The sequence below is a fragment of the Sander lucioperca genome, chromosome 8, assembly GCF_008315115.2.
Source record: "Sander lucioperca isolate FBNREF2018 chromosome 8, SLUC_FBN_1.2, whole genome shotgun sequence".
Lineage (NCBI taxonomy): Eukaryota > Metazoa > Chordata > Actinopteri > Perciformes > Percidae > Sander > Sander lucioperca.
In genome coordinates, this window is record NC_050180.1 from 16052763 (window position 1) to 16077468 (window position 24706).

Below are 24706 nucleotides of genomic sequence, written 5' to 3' on the forward strand. Positions count from 1 at the left end.
AGCGCCCAGAGCAACTGGGTGCATCTGTGTCACAGAGGCTGGACCTGCTGCCACGAGCTGGGATGGGAGAGAGATGGAAATGGGTAAGGGAAGGGAAGGGGGCACTGAATTACGAGAGATATATGAGGAAGTGTTAAGGAAGGTGATAGCAAGAGAAGTGAGTGAGGGTGGGGGCTCGTTGAAGAGCACAGAGTTGCTGGCAGGAGCAGTGGTTAGGGAAGCAACCAAGGGGAGTTGAAGAGGTTGAGGAGGGGGGGAAGGGTGTTTAGTGGGGAGGAGGAGGGGCGGGAGTCAGAGAAGAGAGAGAGGGTAGAGAGGGGATATGGACCCGAGCCAAGGCCCGGTCGAGCGCAAAGCACACGGTGCAAGAATGCCAACAGACCCCCTCCCACCCGGTCCTCTACCAAAGAGAAGAAAGAAAGAAAAAGGGAAAGAAAGAGAAGGAAACAGCAAGTAAAAAAAACATTTCAAAATGTTGCAAATCAGGAACATACGATAACTAGTGGGATTAGTGCAAATGCACAAAAAAGGACAGAGCTGTTAGTTGATGTGAGATGAGCATTTCCTGTGTTCTGCCAGTGTTGTGTGCCGCTGGCCTCTTTGCCGCGGCTCACTTCCCTCTTCTTTGCCCCTGGACACCCCAATGTGACACATTGGCCTGATAACCAGCCTACAACTGCTAGCTCACCAGCACACTCCTCCACTTCCTCTCTTTTGAGTCACTCAGTACTGCAACTTTTAGAAAAGTAGCGAAAGCTGTCTACATTCACAACATACTTGTCTGAAAAATAGGATTTGCTGAATGACACTTTGCAGACTCCGGGAAATAAAAGTCTAATATATGTTTAAGAGAATATTTATCTTGTTTGCTAGCAGTTTAGACAGAATAGAGCCACAGCTGAATCACAGCTGATTTTCGATCTCAACCTCAGTCTGCTTCATGTTAAGCTGTGTCTGCTCATGACCTCATCTTGTTGGCCTCATTCTGGATGTGAGAGCTCATTCAAATAGTTCCCTGCAGAGTTACTGCTTAAAGAGTAACTGCACCCAGGCAAAGAACGGCAGTTTGAGTGGTCAAAGATTAAAAAAAAAAAAACACTTGAACCTTCAACCCAAGGTTGAGGTCAGTCCTGAACTACAAAGCCCAAACCCATAAACTACATATTTGTCAAAACTACAATCTGACTTTTTGAAATCTTTTTCACTATGTAGAAACTAATATGCCTTAAAATTGTGTGATTTAAAAAAAACTGCATTTAAAATAGTAAACAGAGGTAAAAACAAACTGCTAGCTTAGCAAAAGCTAATTTGCCAACCTGTTTCCTGTAAAAAAAACTATTTTGATGATCCAACATGTTTCTAATTTAGTTTTTATACCATAAAGGCCTTAATAAGGCACTGGCTAAATGTGGGTGGAAAGCTAAAAGCTAGCTTAGATTAACTTTGGGGGGTAATAATCACCTTCATCATCATCATCATCATCATCATCATCATCATTATTATTATCATTACTACACACTTTGGCCTAGTAGCCTTCAAACTTCAAACCTGTTCTTCTAAATTTCACAGTTTGTAGTTGTTGTCTGCCTTTGTAAGGCAGAGGTCTGCAATGCTTTTCCTCCACACAAGATCTAATGTGGAGTTACTCTTTAAGAGGAGCAATTAGAAAACTCAAAAATGACTGACTTGACTGAAACATGATGTATACATATATGAATATGTCAACAATTATTATTTTAACACCTTACCTTAGTATTGTATGCACTATAAAAAAAAGTATATCTAAAGGCCCTTGACAGCCCTACACGTTATTGTAGGCCCAGTTTAATATGCAGATTGTATACATTATATATAGTAAGGGGTCCCTGCTCTGTCTCACTTTCAGCTGAGGGGTCCTTGGCCTAAAAACATTGAAGACCCCTGTTCTAAATACTTATACCAGCAATTTAGTATTGCACTTACATAGAGTTGTACACTCACAAGAGGCAGATAGTCTCAGCAGAGGCAGAGATATCCTGACTTTTAGTCCTAATGGATCAAACTTTAAAAACACATCGGATCCTACATTTACCATAATGCAACCAATACTTTTTTTACTTTTTTTCATTAGACCCTCCCTGCCAGGTAAATATCCACATCCAATTGATGTCTCACATTTGTAACAAAGACATTATAACAACTTTATAAATTTGTCTCCAGCCTTTGATGACATCATCAGGGCTTATTTTGTCAGACCTGACAAAACTCCCTCCAGAGCCACAGAAGACACATAACCACTTCTTTTACAGGCTGAGTAGTGCTCCCCATGATGACTTAACTGACCTTTATGTATAAAATTGGTGGAGTTTCCCTTTAAAGACTTTCTAACCCCAAACAGCACATACAAGGTATACAGTGAGGATGCTGTTTGTTATGGTGTGTGTGTGTGTGTGTGTGTGTGTGAGAAAGGTGGCGATGTGTGTTCCCACTCAGACTTCACTCCTGGATGTACTGAGATGGACATAGTCTTTTTTTTCTAATCATTCCTGGCACTCTGTGAATGGTCTCAGAATTTCCATTTCATAAGCCGTATTTTCCTTGGCAGGAGCAGCAAGCAAAGTCTTTTGGATGCTTCTGGGACATTTTTGAACGGGGCTCAAGAGAGCAGAGTGCTGCTACCTCGCTGCTCATAGAAGCGTGGACTTCTTTAACCCCCGACAAGCACAATGGCATCAAACCACAGTTTATACGCACTACCTTTTGAAAAAAATGTTCCCTTTAGGGTTAAAACCCCCTTAGAGATGCACTCAACTGATGCACTTTACCTCAAAACACCCTGCCCTTTTACTCTGGGAATAAATCAGCTCCACAGAGGGAAACCAGATTTTCTTTTCATGAAAACAGTTATTATTAGACAGAATACACTTCTTCTCCAAACTTGGGGAGCTTATCAGGTCCCATCAATTTAAACTGAATGTCATCCTCTATCTCTCTGAATGCTATCCGGGCTTCACTTGTTGTTGAATTTGATGTAGTGTACATGAATGACTAGGCTCCCTACTGCACTCATACGTGCAGCCTGAAATTCAAAAACCATCTAATGGTTCCGTTTCTTGACATCACAAAAGTCTGCGGCATGATAAACACATAATAGAGGATCATTTTTTTCAAGAGCCCGTCGCCATGCAACAAGACTTATGGATATGCCTTGATGTCCACTCTTAAGGAGGGAGAATGTTATCGACAAAATGCTTGTCAAAAATGTCATGTACATGAAAAAATAAGAATTTATAAACCCAAAGACACAAAGGAGAATAGACTGAGACAGACCAAAAGATGGACACTAAAACCATTTGCACAGGCTGAATGGAGATGGAAAAGGGTGAGTATTGATCTGATTGATCCATACGTCAGAATACAAATCAAGCTCCATTGTGGTGAAACCCAGCTTTGACAAAAACCTAAAAAAAAAAAATGCACACATTTGACCTACTTTAGAAAAAACAGGCACAACTGGAACTTTCCACAGATTAACGACCTTTGCCTTTATAGTTTAAATAATCTTTTTTATAGTAGACAGCAAGTTATTGAATTGTGTGCAATGCAGAATGGATGCCATGTAAGGTTAAATAAGCTTGGGTCCAGGGGGTTTGATACAGTATGTGGAAATGGACTCAGCAACAACGTGGCGCGCCAAATTTGTTAGCCCTGCACAATGACCTCATTATGTAAGTTCCTGTACACATCTCATACAAAAATGTTCCTTCATTTACAGTATACAGTCTGATATAATGTACATTTTGTGAGCGTGTGTGTATGATAAAGAGCTGTGAACTCATGTACTTGCCTCAGCACCTGGGAGGAAACAAGCTCCATTTATAGATAGTTGATACCCATGTAAATACACACACACACACACACACACACACACACACACACACACACACACACACACACACACACAAGCAAGGCCCACGGAAGTTCCCATATTCTGGTGGATTGCCCTTGGGTCCTTGCTATTTCTGCCAGGGGGATCCTGTGTCAGTAATCCTGTCGGGATGAGGGGGATGAGGCCGCCGGATGGAGCTCAAGTCCACTGCCTTCACTAGCACACAAACATACACATGAAAATAATTTTTGGGAACATTTTGTTGAGTGGGCACTACATACAGATCCACAACTATGTCAGTATGCTTTTTTTTTTAAATAAAAAGGTGATCAAACAGTGGGCAGAAATGCAGCTAAACATACTAAAAATCATACCTGTCACTGTCAACAGCCTGTTTTCATGAACCATTTGTTCAAAAAGCTACGAAAAGCTAAGCACTGTAATTCGTAAGCATTCCACATTTTGTTTTGCTGTTTCACTGCATTGACGGCCGCTGTATAATAACGCGGCTGGCCGCATAGGAAGGTGTTTGGGGTGGATGGGTGGGCGTTAACATACAGGACTTTCAAGCCAAAGAGTGGAGTTCGCTTCCCAGGGAAAAGTAAAGCCTTTCACCCGGGAAATGCGTGTTCCTTAGGAGTGTTTTAATCTAAACCACGATCTTTTTCATAATGTTAACTGGTCGTTTTGATGCCTAATCTCAATTTTCGTCACGGCAAAACACTCATATTTTGTGGAGTAATTTTTACTGTAATGTCCGCCAAAATGTCCGGCAGCTCGCGGTGCTTTGTACCTAGCTCAAAGTTACCTATTTTCGGGTAACTGAACCACCAACTACCGCTGATACAATGGAGGTCGGCGTCACGAAGCTCTGTAGCAGCTTAAACAACTAGCAACTGCCGCTCGGCGTCATGGAGCTCGTAGCCAGCCGGCGTCACGGACCACCTGGCGTCACGTGACCAGCCGGCGGTCTCCTAATTAGGGGTGCACCGATCCGATATTAAGATCGGATATCGGCCCCGATATTGACAAAATAGCTGGATCGGGGATCGGAAAAATTAACAGATCTAGGGGCCGATCCAGGTTTTTTTTGTTTTTCCTCCGTCGCAGCAGCGGGACCCCTGTTAACTGCGTACCCTTCTCACTCATGGTTATTTTAAGAAGTTTGATTACATTATATTTTCAATTTGAATGCACAATTGTTTTTTAAATAACAAATAAATAAGAATTCAATACATTAAATCTATGTTATTTTGTCTTAGTTAGGAAACTAATGTTTAGTTAGGAAAGTCTGGTGCCTTTAGTCTCTTCCACATGGTGGAAGAAAGGTGGAAGGTGGAAGGTATACAGTTTATTATTAATTCAACAACGGTATCGGATCGGTATCAGGTATCGACATCGGTATTGGGACTGAAAAAGTTGGATCGGTGCATCCCTAATCCTAATTTCGTAGGATATCATATGTTTTGGTGGGCATACATTTTCGTACGATATCATACGGACTCGTTCATGAGAATGCGTTGCAGCCAGCCTGTCAAACACTAAAGCAGCCCAAACACATGTTAGGATAAATAACTCAACAATTTCTTTATTCCTGTCTTAAATATCAGTTTTGTTATAGGTCAAAAGAGAAAATATTTTGTGAATTTGTTGTCTGTTTTTCTTTGTGAAAGCTCCCCACCTCCGCCAATACCACCTCTTCCACCCCATTTCAGGTCTTGTGAAACTGTGTGAAATAAAGAAGCTACTTATTCCGAGAGGAAAAGAAGACTTGTCGCTGTCTGGTTTGTCTGTGTCTCCGTCTGTGTGTCAAACGCACTTCTCATAAAGCTGACTTCCTGAGTCCCTGCTCTGTTCTACAATCTGGCTACCACACACACACACACACACACACACACACACACACAGAGACAGACACACACAGACACACACACCTTGTGACCTCAGCCTGCAACCACAATGAACCATATTTATCTTAGATTAAGACACACACACACACACACACACACACACACACACATGCAACTCAGTCTCTCAATATTGCAGCTCTGCTCATGAAAGAAGAATATAGATGCCCATTCAACACAAACAGACACCCACACACACCTACAGTGTGCACACACGCTAACACGCACAAATACACACACACTCCTCCACAGTGCCTTAGAGAGAGGTAAACAGAAGAGTCTGACATCCTCTTGCATCATGTACCTCAAATGCAGCAGAGAAACAGCTAAACAAGCTGTGACTGTGACAGCTCTAAAGTGAGGTGGCATTACTCAAGTGAGCTTCGACTTAGAAGTCAAAGCAATTTGTGACACCATTCTAGACAGTTTATGTTCAATTGAAGATCATTTTGATGTAATCATGAGAAAGAATAAGTTAAATATTCTGTGTGAGGGCTGGATTTAGTTTGGCACTAAAGAAACCACAAATAGATGCCACAAAACAGCTCTTAAAGAGCTAATACCCTATGAGGTCTTCTTGCTTCAATATAATCGGGTGACCTCTCTAGAACACCCTTCACAGAAACACACACACACACACACACACACACACACACACACACACACACACACACACACACACACCTCAGTAAATGCAGTAGGGTCAGTGGCTGTGCATCTAAAATAGCCTCTGACACAAAAACCTCACTTGTACCAAAGGAGGGGGAGGTGAAGCCGAGCAAACCAGGATAAACGTGTGTTAGTAATTGGCGCCAGCTGTTTTTTTTTTCTTTGCATGTTAATAGTAAAGTTTACACACTGTAGGGCTGAACTGTATGTGTGCATGGGAGAACGGAAGATAGATAGAAAGAGGTTAGCTCCAGTGAATCAATAAAAAATGCACTCAGTGACTCCGTTCTGTCTCTTATTTACTCTCAGTGCACAGGTCCTAGGTTGAGGTGACCACACTGCAGGGCTTGATAATCATCTCTAACTGACAAGAGGCACATCGTGGGTACAGTCCTATACAGAATTCACAGTAAATAAAACGCTTGAAAACCGGTGAATACGTTCTTGTGAACGCTTTAATAGCTACAGTGTAAGGAAACCACTACAACATTTTGTAGACAGACTGTGTTAAAAATAAAACCACATGAGAACGTATTGTAAAGGTGTAAGCAAGTGAATCAGGACACCCAGTCATTGCTCCTCTCATGCAAAGGTTATAACTGCTTTCTATGTACTGGAGCCAAGGGTCAGAGTGAAACCCTGCTCTCATCTCTTGCCCTAACAGGGAGAGGTGGGATACATTAGATTAGAATCCTCACAATAACCTGCATCCTTCCCACCATCACTACCACCACTAACCACCCACATACTCTCTTTCTTTTCCTCCCCATCCCCAAGAGATGCCAGTACACTACTGCCCTAATGGGGGATTCTTTGAGTAGGCTACTGCCTTTTATCCCCTTAGGCTCTGATAGTGCATGTGTGCTTGTGTTACAACATGTATGTCTGAATGTGTGTGTGAGCGATCCCCCTTCCCCCAACATATGCACTGTGTACGTACTACTCACAATAGCTTGTCTACTGAATGCATCACAGCACATGTGCACTCACATGCACTCTCAAAGATCGACCTAGATGTTTTACAATAACTGTACAATGCAAGCATGCAGAGGCACTAATACCACTGACTCATCTACACTATCTACTTTAAACAAGTCACAAGCACTTTAACACACTTTTTTGCTTTTCTCCCTGTGCCTTTTTTTCCCACTTGCTATCTCTTGTGATACAAACAAAGCTATGCATGCAGGCATACACACAATCACGTGCATTTCACTTGAATAGTCTTTCAGAGTCCTTTTGATGCAGCATCATGACGTGCCTACCCTATCTAACCTCACTTTGTGCTGACACAACCAAAATCCACTGTAACACACGCCAAATGGAAACAGACACTAACGGACCAACCAAAACATTCCAACACACTGACACTCACTACATCAAATGTGCGCACAGTTATTTTCGCTCACCGAGTTTTTCCCCTTGGTTTGACCCATTCCAGCTCTCCAACACCACTCAAAAAAGCCAGCAGCTGTGTTTACCTCTATTACTCATCTACTCACGACTTCACTTTGATCATTTTTCCTCTCTTTTTCAACTGATGCTGTGCCATGCTGATACCTGGTTAAAGCAGCTAATTGAGAGAAGTTACGTTCTATAGCTTGAACCTGCATTCGGTTTAGTTCTAGCCAAAGAGACTGTGGAATGCCACAGGCACCCCAAATGGATTCCACATGTTGTTTGCATAATTTCCTCTCCTAACAGTTGACCTACAGTACAATCCCTGCAGCATCCTCACACAGGTCTGCTGAAACCATCGGCACTGATGCTGGAGAGATGCAGCTCCCGAAAGATGCTGTAAAGGGAAACTCTTTATGTAAAACCAGCTTAAAAAGGGTCCAAAACACTCAGAAAATGCTGACATTGAATGCTCTCCTGTCCTCCTTTCTTGGCTTTCTTCCTTTTCTTCTTCCCCTTGTTCACCAACCATATATGGCTAAAGTAAAATACACACTTGGTTGACAGGGGAAACATCTCCACAGATAGACAGGCCTTCCATTGACATACCTTTCCATCCTAGCCATGGAAACATATCAAGCAACCTTAAAATCAGAGTCTGGGGAAAGCTCTGCTAAATGAATCACTTCCAGTAAGCACTGAGTATGCTACTCTGTAGATGGTGTCAATACAGAAAAAAAAACTTGGATCAGTGTGCTGGTCAGGCAACATCATCTTAAATTCTGCCTCCCTTAAGTTGGTTTGTTAGCAATTTTAAAGATAAGCTAGGTTGCTCGAGAGAGGGTTCAAACAATAATAGGCTCCTTATAAGACTTCAACAGAGCAATGCAGCAAAAATTCAAAATACTCACAGTGATGTTTGACAAGCTCTAATCACCCATTTTATATTGTAGTCCTTTCTGTCTGTGATCATTATGTAGACTATCAAGGAGTCACTGGCTGTTGCACAATACTTTCCGTTCTCTCTCTCTCTCTCTCTCTCTCTCTCTCTCTCTCTCTCTCTCTCTCTCTCTCTCTCTCTCTCTCTCTCTGTGTCACAAAACACACATGCTCTAGCACTCCATGTACACCCTTAACTCAATTTTGGTAAACAAACGTGGGCTGGACACTGGGGTCAAAGGTTGAATCCACAAGAGAAATCGCAAAGGGAGAGAACATTTTGTCATCTTCTGACATGGTGAAATAACAGCTCAGGGAGTTCAGCTCACAGCCATCACCTATTAATATTTGTCTTATTTCACATGCAGGCAGTTTGATGTAACTACTAACGCATGTCTCGCTATTCAGAATGAAACAACAGCAAAATAACTGCAAACATTTTGGATGTTTAACCCTCTTGATCTATGACCTTTTTGTCCTGTTGATTTTTGGGCAGGTACATCTATCAACATACAATGTCACCCGTCTCTTTGGGTGCTGTCTGTCTCACACACTGTATACTCATGCCCTTGACATGCTGGTCTATTGTAAGAGCATGTGGTGTGTGGGTGTCATTGTGTATGTCTTTCAGGGTCTTTGCATATGATATGTGGCTAAATATCTGGGTTTGACGCAACACCACCTCTTTGACCAGGGGCCACAGGATATACCACAATGCACCTTGAGCCCAGCCAACCTCTATAATTTGTCTCACTCCTCTTTGGCTTTGGCTTACAGTCAGACCCAAATGAATCCAGCCAGATAGTGCACTGTGCACTGCAGTCTATCTGCAATCAATTACCATTCACTCCATAACACCCACCTGGATCAATGATACAGCAGTAAGTCAATATGCCAGCAGTTAACCCAGCTGATTATGGGTAATACAGGGAATTTCACTTCTCCCTGAATAACACAGTGAGTGTACATGTTGTTAGATTGCACATACTGGAGCATGGCACTTCTTCTTGAAGGATTCAATTTGTCAACTTGCGCCCAATTTGTGTGTTGTGATCTGTGGCAGATAGATGATGCCTTTTGTGGGGGAATCCTGCCGCGCAATTAAATGCGCTGGGCAGAGCGATGTTGATGGACAGATAGAGTCTATCTGTTGGTGATTGGCTTTTTAATTGAGTCCCCCCACCTGCACTGATCTCTATCATAAGCCCTTGGACCGTGTCTGGTTTGGGGGGGTTGAGACATTGAAGGAATCAGGAGGGTAGTTAAGCAGCTTGATGCTATTGTAGAGGAGAACAACTAGGTACCTTATCATATTGTTCATGATAATACCCGTATAGTTTTTTATGTTATAAAAAATACCAGGATTTTAACAAGTGTATGCATAGCATTAACAAGCAAGGACGTTATATATAGACGTTAACAGCAAAAAAGGACAACACAACAAACTTATTTCATCATCTCAAGCTGAAGCACCTGTTTGAGTACTAGGAAAGTCAGAAATCATTTGTGGAGAGAGCAACAAACTACATTTTCGCATCCAAATATAACCAAATTATTGAGACTGTCCACCCAAGAAAAACAACAGCATCAGTCGTCTCAGCAAATACCCAAGAACTCTCTAATGACAAAGGCTTCGAGTTAGGCCGTTAAGGTAATAATGATGTTGAAGGTCCCCTAACCTTAACAAAGTAGTAATTTTAACCCAGACCATGATCTTCTCCTAATTCTATCCAAGTCGTTTTTGTGCCTAAACCTAACCAAATCTTTAGCCTGGAAATCCAGACCCAAATCCGAAAGATTAAGGGTCTGGCACTGAGTAATGAAAATGGCCCAACTCGAGGGGCGGCACCAAGCATGCATTTGAAAATCTCACTGCACGCAATTGGATAACACTACGACCAATCACAACAATACACGGGGTGACGTATCCAGAGCCCCATACGCTAAGCTACCAGCGGAGCTAACTGGTAGATTAAACTGTCGTCATCTGTTTGGCTCGCCTCTAGTCCGCCTATATCAGATACACTGATGTGATTGGTGCAGCACGGCTACAAGGGCATAGTTAATGAGCATCATTACTGAATGCCAGAGTGACTCGCTGAGCAAATTCAAATTGTGCTCTTGCGAGAACTCTGGAATTCCAGGGTACCAAATCTTAACCATAGCGTTAGATTGTCATGATATTGTCTTGCCGGTCAGATGGGCATCGAAAAACAACTCATTTTGTTCTTTAATTTGAAGGGACTTGTTTGAATTATTGACCAAGTGTACTCCACATGACATACAGTGCAAGACAATGAAAGAAAATTGCCAAATTGGTGAAGTTTTGTTTTGCTAAAGATGCTAATCCAAACATTTGAAACGGATGGCTTAAAACAACTCGTCGGAAAATGCTGTGAGAAGATGGCAGCTAGAGGCACTTGGCCGATTCAAATTGATCATACGTAGTCCCTGACTATCTATTTTGTTCACTTTTTTATAAGCTAACCAATCACATAATTGTTCAACTGAATTTTGTGTAAATACAGTACATCAGTAAATAAATGCATCACCGTTCATAGCAGTGCAACATTCAGCGCTGATTTAGACTACTTCAGCTCAGTGGAACGTACAGTCTGTTGCTTGTTCAAGCCCAACCTTGAACCTTGAACCTTATGTTCAGTTTTGTACAAAACTAGCCAACACAAGCACTATTTTTTAGGTTAATAGCTCAGCAGCCACCTATTGGCAAGTTATCACATAAAGATTGTTTCTGTGGCTTTCGTAGACTTTCAATATGCTTACGTACTGCGTATCACAACTGAACTTAATGCTTTCAGTTTGAGAGGAGCTCCACTGCTGAAGCCATTGATTCCTTAAGTGACAATGATGATTCATTAAAATCAGTTCAATTTGAAGATTCAGTGTGAAAGATTTGTTCATACATGTAACTAAACGCCGCTAATGGCTACACTATCTAGTTTTGACTCTGACGTCTCCACTGCAGACATGTGGTTCATTGTTGCAATGACTGACATTAAAGTATTCTTCAGCATTTTATTATATCGTCATAAATATCGCAGAAATACCCTGCAACCTCTCTTACCTGTTTCAGAGCTCCAATATGATTCTTCGCTGTTCATGCAGTCTTCTCTACATTTGTTTGGTAATATTAGCCTGCTTATTCATGCACAGGGAGAAGGCCCCTTTGTAAATGGATTTAAGTGAGAGTTTAAATGCTAACTAATCTCACTTGTTGAACATCCGTGAGCTGCAGGGGGTCTCATCCACACACACATGATCCAACCCCCCTTCTTTTTTTTTCCTTTTTTTGATGAGACCCCCACTTAAACGCACACAAACACACACCCTACCGCTGTTACACAGTTAAAGGCAAGGCAGGGCCTCTCTCCACAACACAGGGGTAAAGTCACAGAGGTCACTGCTCAGTTTCCACATCAAACCCAGAAGCAGAGGCCAGAGTCTCATCCCCCTCCCACCTTTCTCCCTCCCTCCTTCTCTCTCTTGCTCCCACCCTCCCCTCCTTTCGCCGACCCCCCCACACCACACACACACACACACACACACACACACACACACACACACTCCTCCTCCTCCCCCTTGCTGGATGTACAAATGCCTTTGCTGTCAGCTCTGCCCTGGTCCCCTGTAATTGAAAATAACAGCCAAGGGCCAGCCCCCGGCCACTCTACCCAACCTGGTGGCTCTCTGCCTCTCTGACAGCCACCCATCAATACCAATGACTATTACCCTGGAAGTGAGAGCGCTGCCGATGACATCCAAGACACCACCCCTGCAACACTCCCACACACACACACACACACACACACACACACACACACACACACACCTCCCCCCCAGTGTCCTTCCTCCGCTACCCGAGCCTCCTAATGTTTAACCCGTTGCTAACAGCCTCGTTTCTCTGTCTCTAACCTGCTACAGTGGGCAACGGTAGGCAAACAAGCCTGTCTCTCTCTCTCTCTCTCACACACACAAACACACACACACACACACCACACAACTATCTTAAGGCATGCACAAAACTCTGACAAGCAGCAAACTTTTCCAGCGATAAGTGCTAAGAGTGCGTTTGGGGCTGTCTCACTTCACGCTGTCATATTCACCACCAAGACACTCAGTCAGTATTCTACAACACTGCTACACTGCTCAGCTGATATTTTTTGAACTTTTTTTAGAAGTAAATAAGTGAGACATATGAGATTTCACAACTGGTGCCGGCATTGTAAAGTCAGGATGCTGCCCATGCCCATGATCATTCAGTGTATAATCACTTTTTTTCTCTTGTCATGACAGCTTATGAATTTACATTGGCAATAAGTGTTTCAGGTCCAGTCAGCAGCACCATGCATGGTCTCTTGTTTCCCCCCACTGACAGACACCAAACACAATGCCATAGGTGATCTGAGCTGTCATCTGCTTTGACAGGGAACTGACAGCTGAACGAGACACACTGATCACAAGTACAATGCCCAGCAACGTGACAAATGAAGCACACAGCAGCAGCCAGCAGAGGAACAGGACAAAAAATTGCACAGACCTTGTCAGAAGCTGCAGAGCCGTGGAGACTGTTTTCCTTTCTACAATCCTCTCTGTCTCCTCTCCTCCTCTCCCTCTCCTCTTCTCTCCTCTCACTCTGCGTGTATGTGCTTGTGTATGTGTGTTTGTGACAATGCGCGTGTGTGTGAGTGAGAGTGAGTGTATGTGAGTGAGCAGCTCCCTCCCCTTCTGCCTCTCAGCTGCTCGGCTCAGGCAGTTCTCAGGAAATGAATGGGAGCGCACAGAGAACTGTTGTACTTGCAAATGACTTACCCCGAGTCACATGATCCGCTAAATGTAGGGTGGGCCGGTGGGTGGAGGCTTCATAAGCAAAGGGAAGACAATATACTCTAAGCTTTAACAGCATGCATCGAATTACACGGGGCCCCTCCGGGGAGGTTTCCGACGCGTCCGCTCTCAGTCAGCCCGAACTCACTCTCTACCCCTCCCGGAGCGCAGCGGAGAGCCCCGGGATGGGGGTGAGCACCGGAGCACCTCCCCGTTTAAAGGGGACGGAGAGGAAGGTGTAGGGAAAAGGAGAAACAGTTCATTATTATAACTGTTTGAATTATATAAGTTTAGTCGTGTGATAGTTTTTTTTTTTTTTTGAGAATTTAAGAATGTTTTGATAGTTGTAAATATAATGACATTATTTTAAATATTTTAATTTAAAAAAAATCTAATAACGTAAATTACTTAGAGCAGAAAGTAACAATTGGTTGATTAATCCTTTAGTAGATAGAAAACTAGTTGGGAACTATTTTTGATAATCAAATCGTTTAAGTCAGTTTTCAAGAGTGTGAATCATAGCCTAGTATTAGTAAACTGAACATATTTGTATTTAAGACACTTGGTAGGTTAAAAAAATATATGTTGTTGACGTTACATTGGGATCTAAAAAAAAGGGCATTTTCAATGTTTTCTGACGTTTTATAGATCAAACGATTAATTAAGAGAATTGTTGATTAATTTATTTACCGTTTGCTTTATAAAATGTAACAATATAGTAGAAACATTGCATCCAAGTTGTCTATCAATTTAAGTTGATATTCAATTTGCTTGTTTGTTAAACCACAGTCTAAAACCAGAAGATATCCAATGAACTTCCATATAAGTCTATGAAAAGCAGTAAATAAATCCATGTTTTCAAAACTTGGAAGCAGTGGATTGTGGGCTGTGTTGCTTTAAATTCTTACCAGATATTTGCCTGTTTAAGTTTGTTTCAACAATAGCCTATCTATTATTTCTTTCCTCTCAGTTGAATCTTAGTTTCTGATCCGACAATAAAATGCCACATTTCTGCCTGCTGTTTAAATGACCAGCCTTGAATAACATGCTGGAACATTTCCCAATAATGATTGCTTTTAAAATCTCTTCTGTGTTGTGAGCCACTGTATACCCATGTCATTTTCCTCCCGGTGTTCTCCGGCTTGATGAAAGGTATCTCTGTGGTATGAAAGGCTGATGCTGCTCAGCGCCCACAGCCAGTCCCCTGGGAGCTCTAATTAAGGTAAAGGAAGCAGGACTTATCTGCATGGCTGATAGAGGCCCATACCTACTCTACATTGTGCTTTATCGTGGAGCTGGAGAAGCATGATTGAGAGAGCCAGAGATGATAGAGAGACAGAGAGAGAAAAAATACTATTTTCAGTAGTTCAGTGAGCCTGGTCCAACTGCTGCCCACTTAATATTCATTCTGTTTCACTTGAGATACTGTAAGTCTTGTGTTTGCAATGAATGGAGGATAAAATGGTTGAGTGGAGACGAGAGGATGGCACGAAAGGGATGCAGGACGAGATAAATAAGGTTAGATAGGCAGGATAGAGGGATGGTTGTATGCGGGTGAATTAAGAAGTGTATTTTGTGGCTGCCTGAATAGGAGGGGCTCTAGGTGTCCAATGGCAAGAGGATTGGTTGAATGAATGGATGGACAGAATAATGGAAAGGAGGGATGATCTGGCCGTGGTGTAAATTCTAATGGGATATAATTGTAGGCTACAAAACCAATCAGCTATTGAAGAGTGGTTAAATATTGCTTTAAATGTGTTTTTTTAAGCATTTTGATAAATAGTTGTGTAAGTGGAGTTGGATGATTTTAGATATCATTACCTAAAGATTATATGTTTGAATACATTTTTAAAAACAATATAGCCAATCAGTATAATTGAGTTTTGCATCAGTTTCACCCCTTTTTTATTTAATACGGGTGAAATAAGACTTTCTATCGTCAGTGAACCTCCTTGTGCGTGTTTCCATGACACCTACTACAACACCCATAAGCACAGCCACCTACCAACCAACCAAACCTAGGGTTAAAAAAAAAAAAAACAGAACTGGAATTGCACAACATTGAACTGCACACACAGCTAAATGCACACTGGATTTATTTTATTTTATTTATTTTGCAACTGAAGCTGCATGAAAATATCAAGTATGTGCATGTTGCTGCAATTAAAGCCAATGCATCATGCTGTTTTAGTTTTTAAGCAATCAGTGAATCTGCACAATGCTGTACAATTGCATAAAACCACGGACACTTCAAAAGACAGACATATGGTTACTCATCTCACGGTCTTGAGTGCATTGATACATGGCAATTACAGATTAATATGACATTACCAATCTCAGAGAAAAATTCTGATTTGCGTGATGAGAGGGCTGGCTAGTTAAAAGGCGCTATGAAAGCTCTGTGTGTGATGGAACATTAATGTAACATCAGCCGTAAGGCCCGGTGATGATCCTTATAATGACGTCCTGAGGAGTTCTTTCAAATGAAATCCTCGCTGTGTAACTGGTGCCCCAGGAGTCCTGGCATGTGTTGAAGGAAGGCAGGCGGAGTGGAGCACTAACAGGCGCTTCGAGGGAGGTGGAAGAGGGAGGAGTGTGGACGGAAAAAAAGAGGAGGAAGCTACAGAGATTTTTTGAGGAGAGTGTGAAGAGGAATAAGAATGAGAGAGGATGATGGGAGATGGTCTGAGGGACATGGGGGAGGAATCAGGCATGGGAAGGGAGGTGTCTGAAGGGGGTCGTTGCTCGAGTCTGAGCTCCCAGTGTCATCCTGGTGCACCTATAGTAGGGCTTCATAAACACCAGAGATGCCTCTCCCAAGGCTACGCCCACTCAAAAAAGGTTGCTAATGTGTGACCCTGGGGTGGGAGCAGTTCAAAGGAGGTGTGGGTGTCTGGGGGCATCATTTGTGGAGCGGCATAATAAGCTGTAAGACATCATCAAGAGCATTATCATCACACACTTCTTCCTTGCATCATCTGACCCAATCTCATCAAATTATTGTAACACCATTCATCATTTAGTCACACCCAGCAAAATATCTACACTGAGTGGGCGAGTATTCTTACTGTGCAAAGGAAGCCTGTATTTTTCTTTGTAAAAATGGAGAAAAAAAGAAAGTGTGTTGTGAAATGTTGCGAGTGAACGATGTGATGCTCCCTTCCTGTTGTCTCTGGCTGAACTTTAGACTCTGGATTGAAAGAACAGACATGCCAGACGAGGAAGTAGGGAGCAGAGAAGCTAAACACAACCTGTTACTGTACAGCCAGGATGGAGGAAGGTAGGTGGAGGGTTGGGGGGGGGTGCTAAAAACACATGTTGCATGCCTTTACTTTCCTTTCCATTTTGAAGGACACACGGTGGAATTTAATTTATAGCTCATTTTATTTTGCATATGCTTTGAATAGAATATCAAAAGAGTAATAGAATTGACAGGAAAAAAACAATTCTAAAGTGGCTGCAAGAAAACTGAGAGCAATGAATCAACATGAAAGCTTGAAAGTAGGATGGACAAGAATAGTCATACTGTCAGACAGTCCTGGTTTCTAGGCAATAAAGTGCTCACCTCTGAAGCTTCTCTTTATCCCCTGCAGTCCCACTCTGTTCCCACTGTGAATGCCCAACACAATAGGGCCACATACACAAAATGAGAATTACTTTCAGCTTCACAAGTCAAGGTTTTTTTTGTCCTCCAGAATGAAATCTGAGAAGCACAATGGATTGGCCCCAGCCTGTTCGTCTGTCTGTCTGCCCGCCTGTCATGTGCAATATTTTCGACAATTTTGACAAAACTTTGGGTAATGATCCCTGTCATGACTCTCTTTCTATGTGCTGAAAATTACAAAGGTTTGCCAAAAGAGGGTACTACCAGCATGATGGGTAGTAATTGATGTGAGGCTCAATTCTGGCATTTAATTGCATTGACATTTGTGTACTTGCTTGATTTTGCAAAACTCTGCATCTCACAGACGAATAGAATCCTATTCACAATCCACATATGATTACATTTCACAACAAGGTGTCATGTTTGCTGCTGCCTTGTTCAAGCAGAAAATAATTTTTCTTGCAGCATGTCACTCAGTACAAAAACATCTAACAGTGTCACTCAAGAATGCCTTATGCTACAGTCAGGGATGTGCAGCAGCCTATATAGTGAGCATGTAATAATGCTTTTTTCTTTCATGTCAAAAGCTGAAAATGGGGGGGGGGGTCATTGTTAAGGGGATTATGAAAAATATAGACATTAATACCCAAGACAACTCCTCCAGTTTATAAGGTTAAGTTCTTTATTACATGACCAGTTCATATTGAATACATAGAAATTAAAATCATCGTCATCTTTAGATATCCCCTACAGATATGTTTTAAGAAAATAATCTGCTTGGAAAAATAATTAGTGTGATTTGTTTAAAAAATTTTTAATTAAAATTAATAAATAAAGTAAATCAGTATGTGAAAACAGTCTTCTAGTATCAAACTCTGCATTGACAGTAAGTAAAGTAAAGGCCCAGTGTGCCCAGTCTGTAAAGCCCTGGATGCTACAAACAGTATATCTCCTTCCTTCCCTGCAGGCACCTGTTTGGTTATGTTGCTGTTCCTCATAGGTTCTTTTCTTTATTTTGTTTACACACACCCCACAACACGGTTTCTCCACTCTCATGCACACCCTTCAGTTCTGATTCCACTGACCTCCACTCTCCATGTGCTTTTTGTACCTTTGTTGTGTAGCCTATTTAATTAATCTCAGTTTGTTTAATAAATTAATTTGTTTAACTTTTAAAAAAAGGTGTGTCTCACTCTTTGTCATGGCCTTTACGAGCCAGGTTGGTCTTTATTCTTTATTCCTTATTCCTCTGTAATAGTCCAGATTTTTATCTCTCTGTCATACTTTCTTAAGCACCTCCATATTATTCTCGTTTGACACAGATTTTCTATGGCCTTAGCTTCTTATTAATTCATACCCTGATGTCTTCAAATCACAATTAGCAGAACATTGACTATATACAGTGTATACAACATACGTTATGTGATTGAGATTGATGATTGATGATGAATCTGCTACAGATGTACAGGTCCTTTTATTTACTGATTAAGTCAAAAAAGCCAAACATGTCTGGGTTTCATTAAATTAAACTTAAGCATTGCCTTCTTCTGTGTTTTCTCTGATCCTGCAGCAGATTCATATGATGCAATGCCTTGGTGACTTTGAATTAATTCAATGTAATTTTGATGATTTATTTTCAAAACAGATTGCTGAATTTTCACAGTGAATGAGGGATATGGAAGTGGATGCAATGCATACAGTATAACTCAAGAGTATGTACTATACAACATCAGCGTGTGGCTGATCTTAGGTTTATACCTCCACTGGGACGTCCACATCAGATCTATCTACCTTCCCAGATGTATTGGCCTCTCTTAATCTGATACATGGATATTATAAAAATGAACACTGGTGAAGAGAGTTTTTTTAGAAGTAAATTATTGATTCATACATACATACATATATATATATGTATTCATGTGCATCTGTCATCAACTAATATTCCAAGCAGGCAGCGATGTATGGTCTGTGACATTGGCAGGTTAATTAAACTGACAGAAAAGACAGACAGGAATAGCTGAAATGCTCTTGTGTTTAAACAATAGAACACACTATAGGAATGTAACACTTTACAAGTACGATTTAGCCATGTTTCTATTGCCAATATGGCATTGCAATAAGTGTATATGCGGCTGCAAGTAGAAGAAAATAATACAGTAAGATAGTGACAAATGAGAAGAAGGAAATGAACACCAGAGAAATCCAGAAGAAAAGCAAAACAGAGAAATGGAGTGTTAGGACATCTGTTTGCTCCGGGAGCCTCCCCAGGTCTAGTGGCCATGCATGCATATGTCTGTGTGCATGCATGTGTTTGTCCAGGCGTCAGTACACCTGCACAGACTGAGTGGGTTGGCTCAGTGGGCTGGCGTGGAGCTCTGTGGATCCCCCTCCAGGCCAGCTCTCTGTCAGGCCCTGCCAAGGTCAGCATCCTGCCAGGGGGGGGGCGGGGGCGGGGGCGGGGAGGGGGACGCTTCAGCATGACCACCAGGGCCTCTGCACGCTGTGTCTAATAGCAACCGCAAAGCTCTTGCACACACACATACACACACACACACACACACACACACACAATACAACAACATCAATACAGAAACACACAATAAATTCCCAAACAAGCAAGTGCTGATACACATAGAGACACATTCAAGGAAGGGGGTGCCTGTAGCAAGCCTCTCACATTTTTTACTCTACAAATAAGACAAACGAAAAGAGACGGAAATTAGCTGACAAAGTAACTATAGCTGCAGAGCTTAAGAGGATGAAAGGGTAGCTTGGAAAGTAACAAGGCATCCTGTGTGTTTTATAACTGCTAGCTCCGTATTATGTCCATTCCATAGCTATTCATTACCTGGATCAGCTTACTAGGTGGCTAGACCCAGGGTGGAGCCTGGGACACTGAAGCCACCCTGAAATTCCAGAGTCACTTATGTACACACAAGAAGTGCTGCAAGGAATATCATGCAAAGGCTGTAAATTAGATATCAGGCATCAGCGAAACCACAGAGTGACAATGCAACACCTCGACACTTACGTGGGGAAGGTTCACCATTGGCATCAGTAGCAGCAACTTGAGCCAAATACGTAATGGTGTGATGATGACAATATTGATCTTCTGGTTTACTCTACGTTGCTCTGAGTTTTGACCAGAAGATACAGTGAGCAGTGGCTGAGAGATAAGCTTCCTCACATAGCAATGGAGACACCTGAATTGTATGGCAGCATTGAAGCAATTATCGACTACCCCCCCCCCCCGCTGCTGTCGAGCCTGTCATCAACACTGGTGTGTGTGTGTGTGTGTGTGTGTGTGTGTGTGTGTGTGTGTGTGTGTGTGTGTGTGTGGAGCAGAGGCTGATCAGCCACCAGAGCCCTCAGTGTTGCTCTTTTGTTGCTCTTTTCCCAGCCAGCAGCCCTTTGGTTTTGTTGCGGCGAGACCTCGTGTTGTTCCCCTTTGGCAGCTCGACCCCTCCCAGACTCTCCCCCCCTCACCTCCTTCCTACCCTCACCTCCCTCTGCCTCACCTCCCTCAACTCCCTCCCAGGCGTTGGGTATAGAGGGAACAGCCAGTGCTCTCCAAACACAAGGACAGAAGCTGCCAGCAGGTAGCCATGGCAACAGCTTCTCTCTCACCCGCCACTTCCCCGCTCGGTAAAAGGGAGTGTGGAAAATTGCTGGGCCCCTCTCTCCTCTCTATGCTCTCACACAGTCCAAATTAGACGGGTCACAGTGTTTTTCTGGCACCCGTTTAAATAATCATAGAGATGGATGTGCGTAGAGGGAGAAGGAGGAAGAAAGAGAGGTGAGGCGGGGGCATGCCAAGGAAGTAGAATGGGGGTGTTAATCAAAAAGACGCAGATTGCTGCACAACAAATGATTTTTTTTTCCAGACATAAGACTGTGGTGGGTGTAGACAAGGATGCTTGAAATATTTGCAAGCCATGGTGCAGAACTTATCTTGCTAATGCAAGTGCAGGAGGGAAGGCTCAAGTCGTAATAATTTCAATAACTGCATCTCAGTGAGAGGATGCGAATGTCTGGGAGACAAATCAATTCCTTTTTTCCGAAGGTTCTTTTGCAGATCCATCTCTGTAACTTGCAGTTTAGTGTCTGAAACATCGGAACAAAGTACATGAACAGTACTGCCTATCAAGACCTCTCTAACTCTTGTTTGCTTATACATTGCCATTGGCAGATATACTGTACAGCAGAGGTCTTACACACTTTTTATGGCACACATGTTTCTATACATTTCTGCAGCCAGCTGATGTAAAGCTCTTGGTGTCCTTCTGACAGTTTATGTATCTAGGCAGCGGTGCTGATATTAGGAAACAAGAAATTGTATGATGGAAAACCCAGAAATGTTTTCTTTTCATGAGCTCCTGCCACAGGCCTGCTCTGGCTTAATAGCATGCTGGCTTTTGAAAATAATTCAACCCTGCTTATTTTCTACTTGATTTACTGTGTGCAAACCTTCCCTCATCAGGCCAGGTTTTGATATTAAGCCAACTTCAGCAATATGTTGAGTCTGCACCAGCAGCAGAAAGAAAACTTTAGAATACAGCCACAGGATTACATCACAGCCAAACAATGTCTATTTTTACCCCAGCTCAAGTTTTTCTTACTTCCAGGAATTTCCAAAACAGGAGAAATCTGAAAGATTGAGCACAGTGCTGCAAAAATTGAATTAAACCGCAGTCATAAAAGCAGGGTCATGACAGGGATTAAACATCATCCAGGGGTGTTTAGAGTTGTAATCTATGAGGGCTGGGACAGGGCAGGTCTGTGTAAAAACAATGAGTTCCAGATTTTTATCCCAGAAGGTTTTATTGTTGAAAAAGCTGTAATACATTGAAATATACACTAACATTCTAATAATAATCTAATTTGAAATTCAGTATTTTATTGAATTGGTTTAGTCTGTCTGGTTTGATCCCTTATAAGGAAAAGTGTAAGAAACCTTTCAACGAATGCTCTTGCTTTAACATTTTGTGAGTTTGATTGTTTTATGGTTTTAATGAGAAGGACGAACGATTGATGAATAATTTCCAAAGAGAAGCAAAAATGCAGATGTAAATGCATATGTCATGACAATAATGTTTTCATCAAGTGGACATGCTGTTTGCATTAGTCAAGCAACAGACAGCTGTAGCTTACTTAGCGTATCTAAGTTGAATGGTGGAAAAGGTCTCACTATTGGGAGGCACAAAATGATGTCTGCTGTGTGTGTGGGTGTGAATGTGTGTGCTCTCACAAGCTTGCTTGACTTCCCCACATTAATACCAGATGGCCCTTCCCATCATGGCCAATGGAGGAATTCAGCTGGCAGGACCCCTTCTTGTTCATGGTCAGTGTGTGTGTGTGTGTGTGTGTGTGTGTGTGTGTGTGTGTGTGTGTGTGTGTGTGTGTGTGTGTGTGTGTATCCTTGTGCTCCTCCTCTCCCACCATACACTGACCTATTTGTATTCTGGGCATAGCAGATGAGGCTCCAGGCCCGCTGCCCTGCTCCCCTCTAGCCTGTCCCCCCGGGAGGGCATCTGTGGGTCTGCACTGGGCAGATAGGGCAGACCCAGCATGGCAGCACTTTAAAGACCACCTCACTGGTCCGCAGAGAGGTTATGTGTTTGGATTTGTGTGTGTGGGCCTCAGTGTTGGCCTGCTGAGATATCCTTCCTTCCATTTCTTTGTTTTGAGCGGTTTCTTTTTCTGACCAGAATTCTGGGGGAAAAGAAATCCCCTGACTCCAGTGTGAATCTTGGAAAAACTTCCATCAAGTGGTAGCCATTGCTTACTATTATCAAAAAAACCATGGTAACACATACTGAAACTGTATCATTTAAAAATGAACTGATAACTGAAAGCCAGTGGGAGTTATTGAGACTCTCCATCACACACTGAGTAGTCACTCAGAGAGGGCACGTCTCCATCCTCTCTGAGAAGATGCGTGGTCAGTCCATAAGTGTTGTGTGAGTGTGTGTTTTAACTCAAACTTAGATTGGCTCATTTGAAATAATTCAAGCATCTCTGATAGACCCCTATTTTTAACCCCCACCCCCTCTCCACAGACATTCACCCTACAAACATTATTTCTTGATTTGCAATAACACACATAAAACCACGAACACACACTCGCACTGCAAAATTGTGTATGTGTAGAAGTCTCAGCACACGCACACACAGACAGAGGGTGCCGAGCCATAAAGGAATGCAGAGCGGTATAATCACAGCATCATCAGCTCTGTCCTCTGAGAGAGCGGGCCAATAATGCCCCTCTAATTGAATAACTTATCCACAGCTATTTCCCAGGGGGCCGAGCTGCAAGGCACAGTCTCAGAGAGAGGGGGGCAGATGGCGCTGAACAGAGCAGATCAGCATCCTCCAAGTACCACAATGAAAGGTGGAGTTAGACAAACACACATAATCACTCAGTATATTGCATTCTCGTTTACGGACAGCAACTTTCTGTCCATTTTATTTCATATTTCCAACAATTGACAAATAAACCAACATACATTGTGTACATGCACTTCAAGTCAGGGCTACTGTATCTGATAAATAACCAAGCACTGAATCGTCTGCTTCTATTAAAGCACATAGCTCAGTCTTTGTTGCCTTTTTTTCTTTCAGCATTGTTGAATCTCACTGTGTATGTCGATGAGAGCAGGGCTTCTCTCTTATGTGAGGCTGAAAAGCCTGCTATATCCCCAAGCCTCAGGGTGAGGATAATTCCCCTTAAGACCTCCCAAATTCTGGATCCTTGTTCAACCACCCTTGGGCTCACAACAGGGGGTAACTATACATTCTGTTTCCTTTTCTCCCATCAGACAGCATACCACCCTGGGAGAGAACACACATGCTGTACATAATACTTTCCATGTAAGCATTGCTGCATTTCGATCATTGCATCCCTCTGATTCTCAGCTGCTGTGAGAAGAAAATGTATCTCCAGACTGATGGGAAATGTATTGGCCGATCATTCTACAGCCTTACAGTATGTAGGCCTACAGTAAAGCTGAGCTCAGTAGGAACTATGTGACTCCTCATGGTGCCATTTTGATTGAACAGAGATCTTGAGTCCTGATGATTCAGTATGTTTTTTGCCGGCTAACTAGCTGAACTCCTCTCTGGTGAGCTGTACCTCATCAGCATGCATGATATCTACTTAGGTCGATACCTTTATGCCCACAAGCAGAGTTGAAGTCAATGGAATTTTTATTAGGAAACAATAATGGGAGGAGGGGGTATGAGGTGGAGAAAGAGAAAGCGAGGTGTAGGGAGAGGTAGTACATTGATTTACCCTTCATAGTTCGTTGCACTACATTTACCCAGCAGAGTGCTCAAATTAGTGCCCTCCAGCTCTCTCCCAATTAGTTTCCACAGAGACAAGGTGTAAAGCCAGTCACTGGCCTCATTACCTCTCCTCTCTCCTTCTCTCTCTCCCCCTCTCTCTCGCTGAGTAAACCACCCTCCAACTCTCTTTCT

General features: G+C 42.5%; 1 protein-coding gene across 3 annotated transcripts in view; it reads right to left on the bottom strand.

Annotated features, from left to right (window-relative positions):
• The window catches only part of klf12b (Kruppel-like factor 12b), a 41950-nt gene extending 28136 nt beyond the window's left edge, over positions 1–13814 (bottom strand). Inside the window, exon 1 of one of the 3 annotated variants that reach the window (XM_031287647.2) lies at positions 13612–13814. In XM_031287647.2, the coding sequence (XP_031143507.1) occupies positions 13612–13705 (94 nt within the window). In that variant the 5' untranslated portion in view covers positions 13706–13814. The other 2 variants (XM_031287728.2, XM_031287788.2) reach the window with 2 other exon arrangements.
• Positions 13815–24706: the final 10892 nt, after the last annotated feature.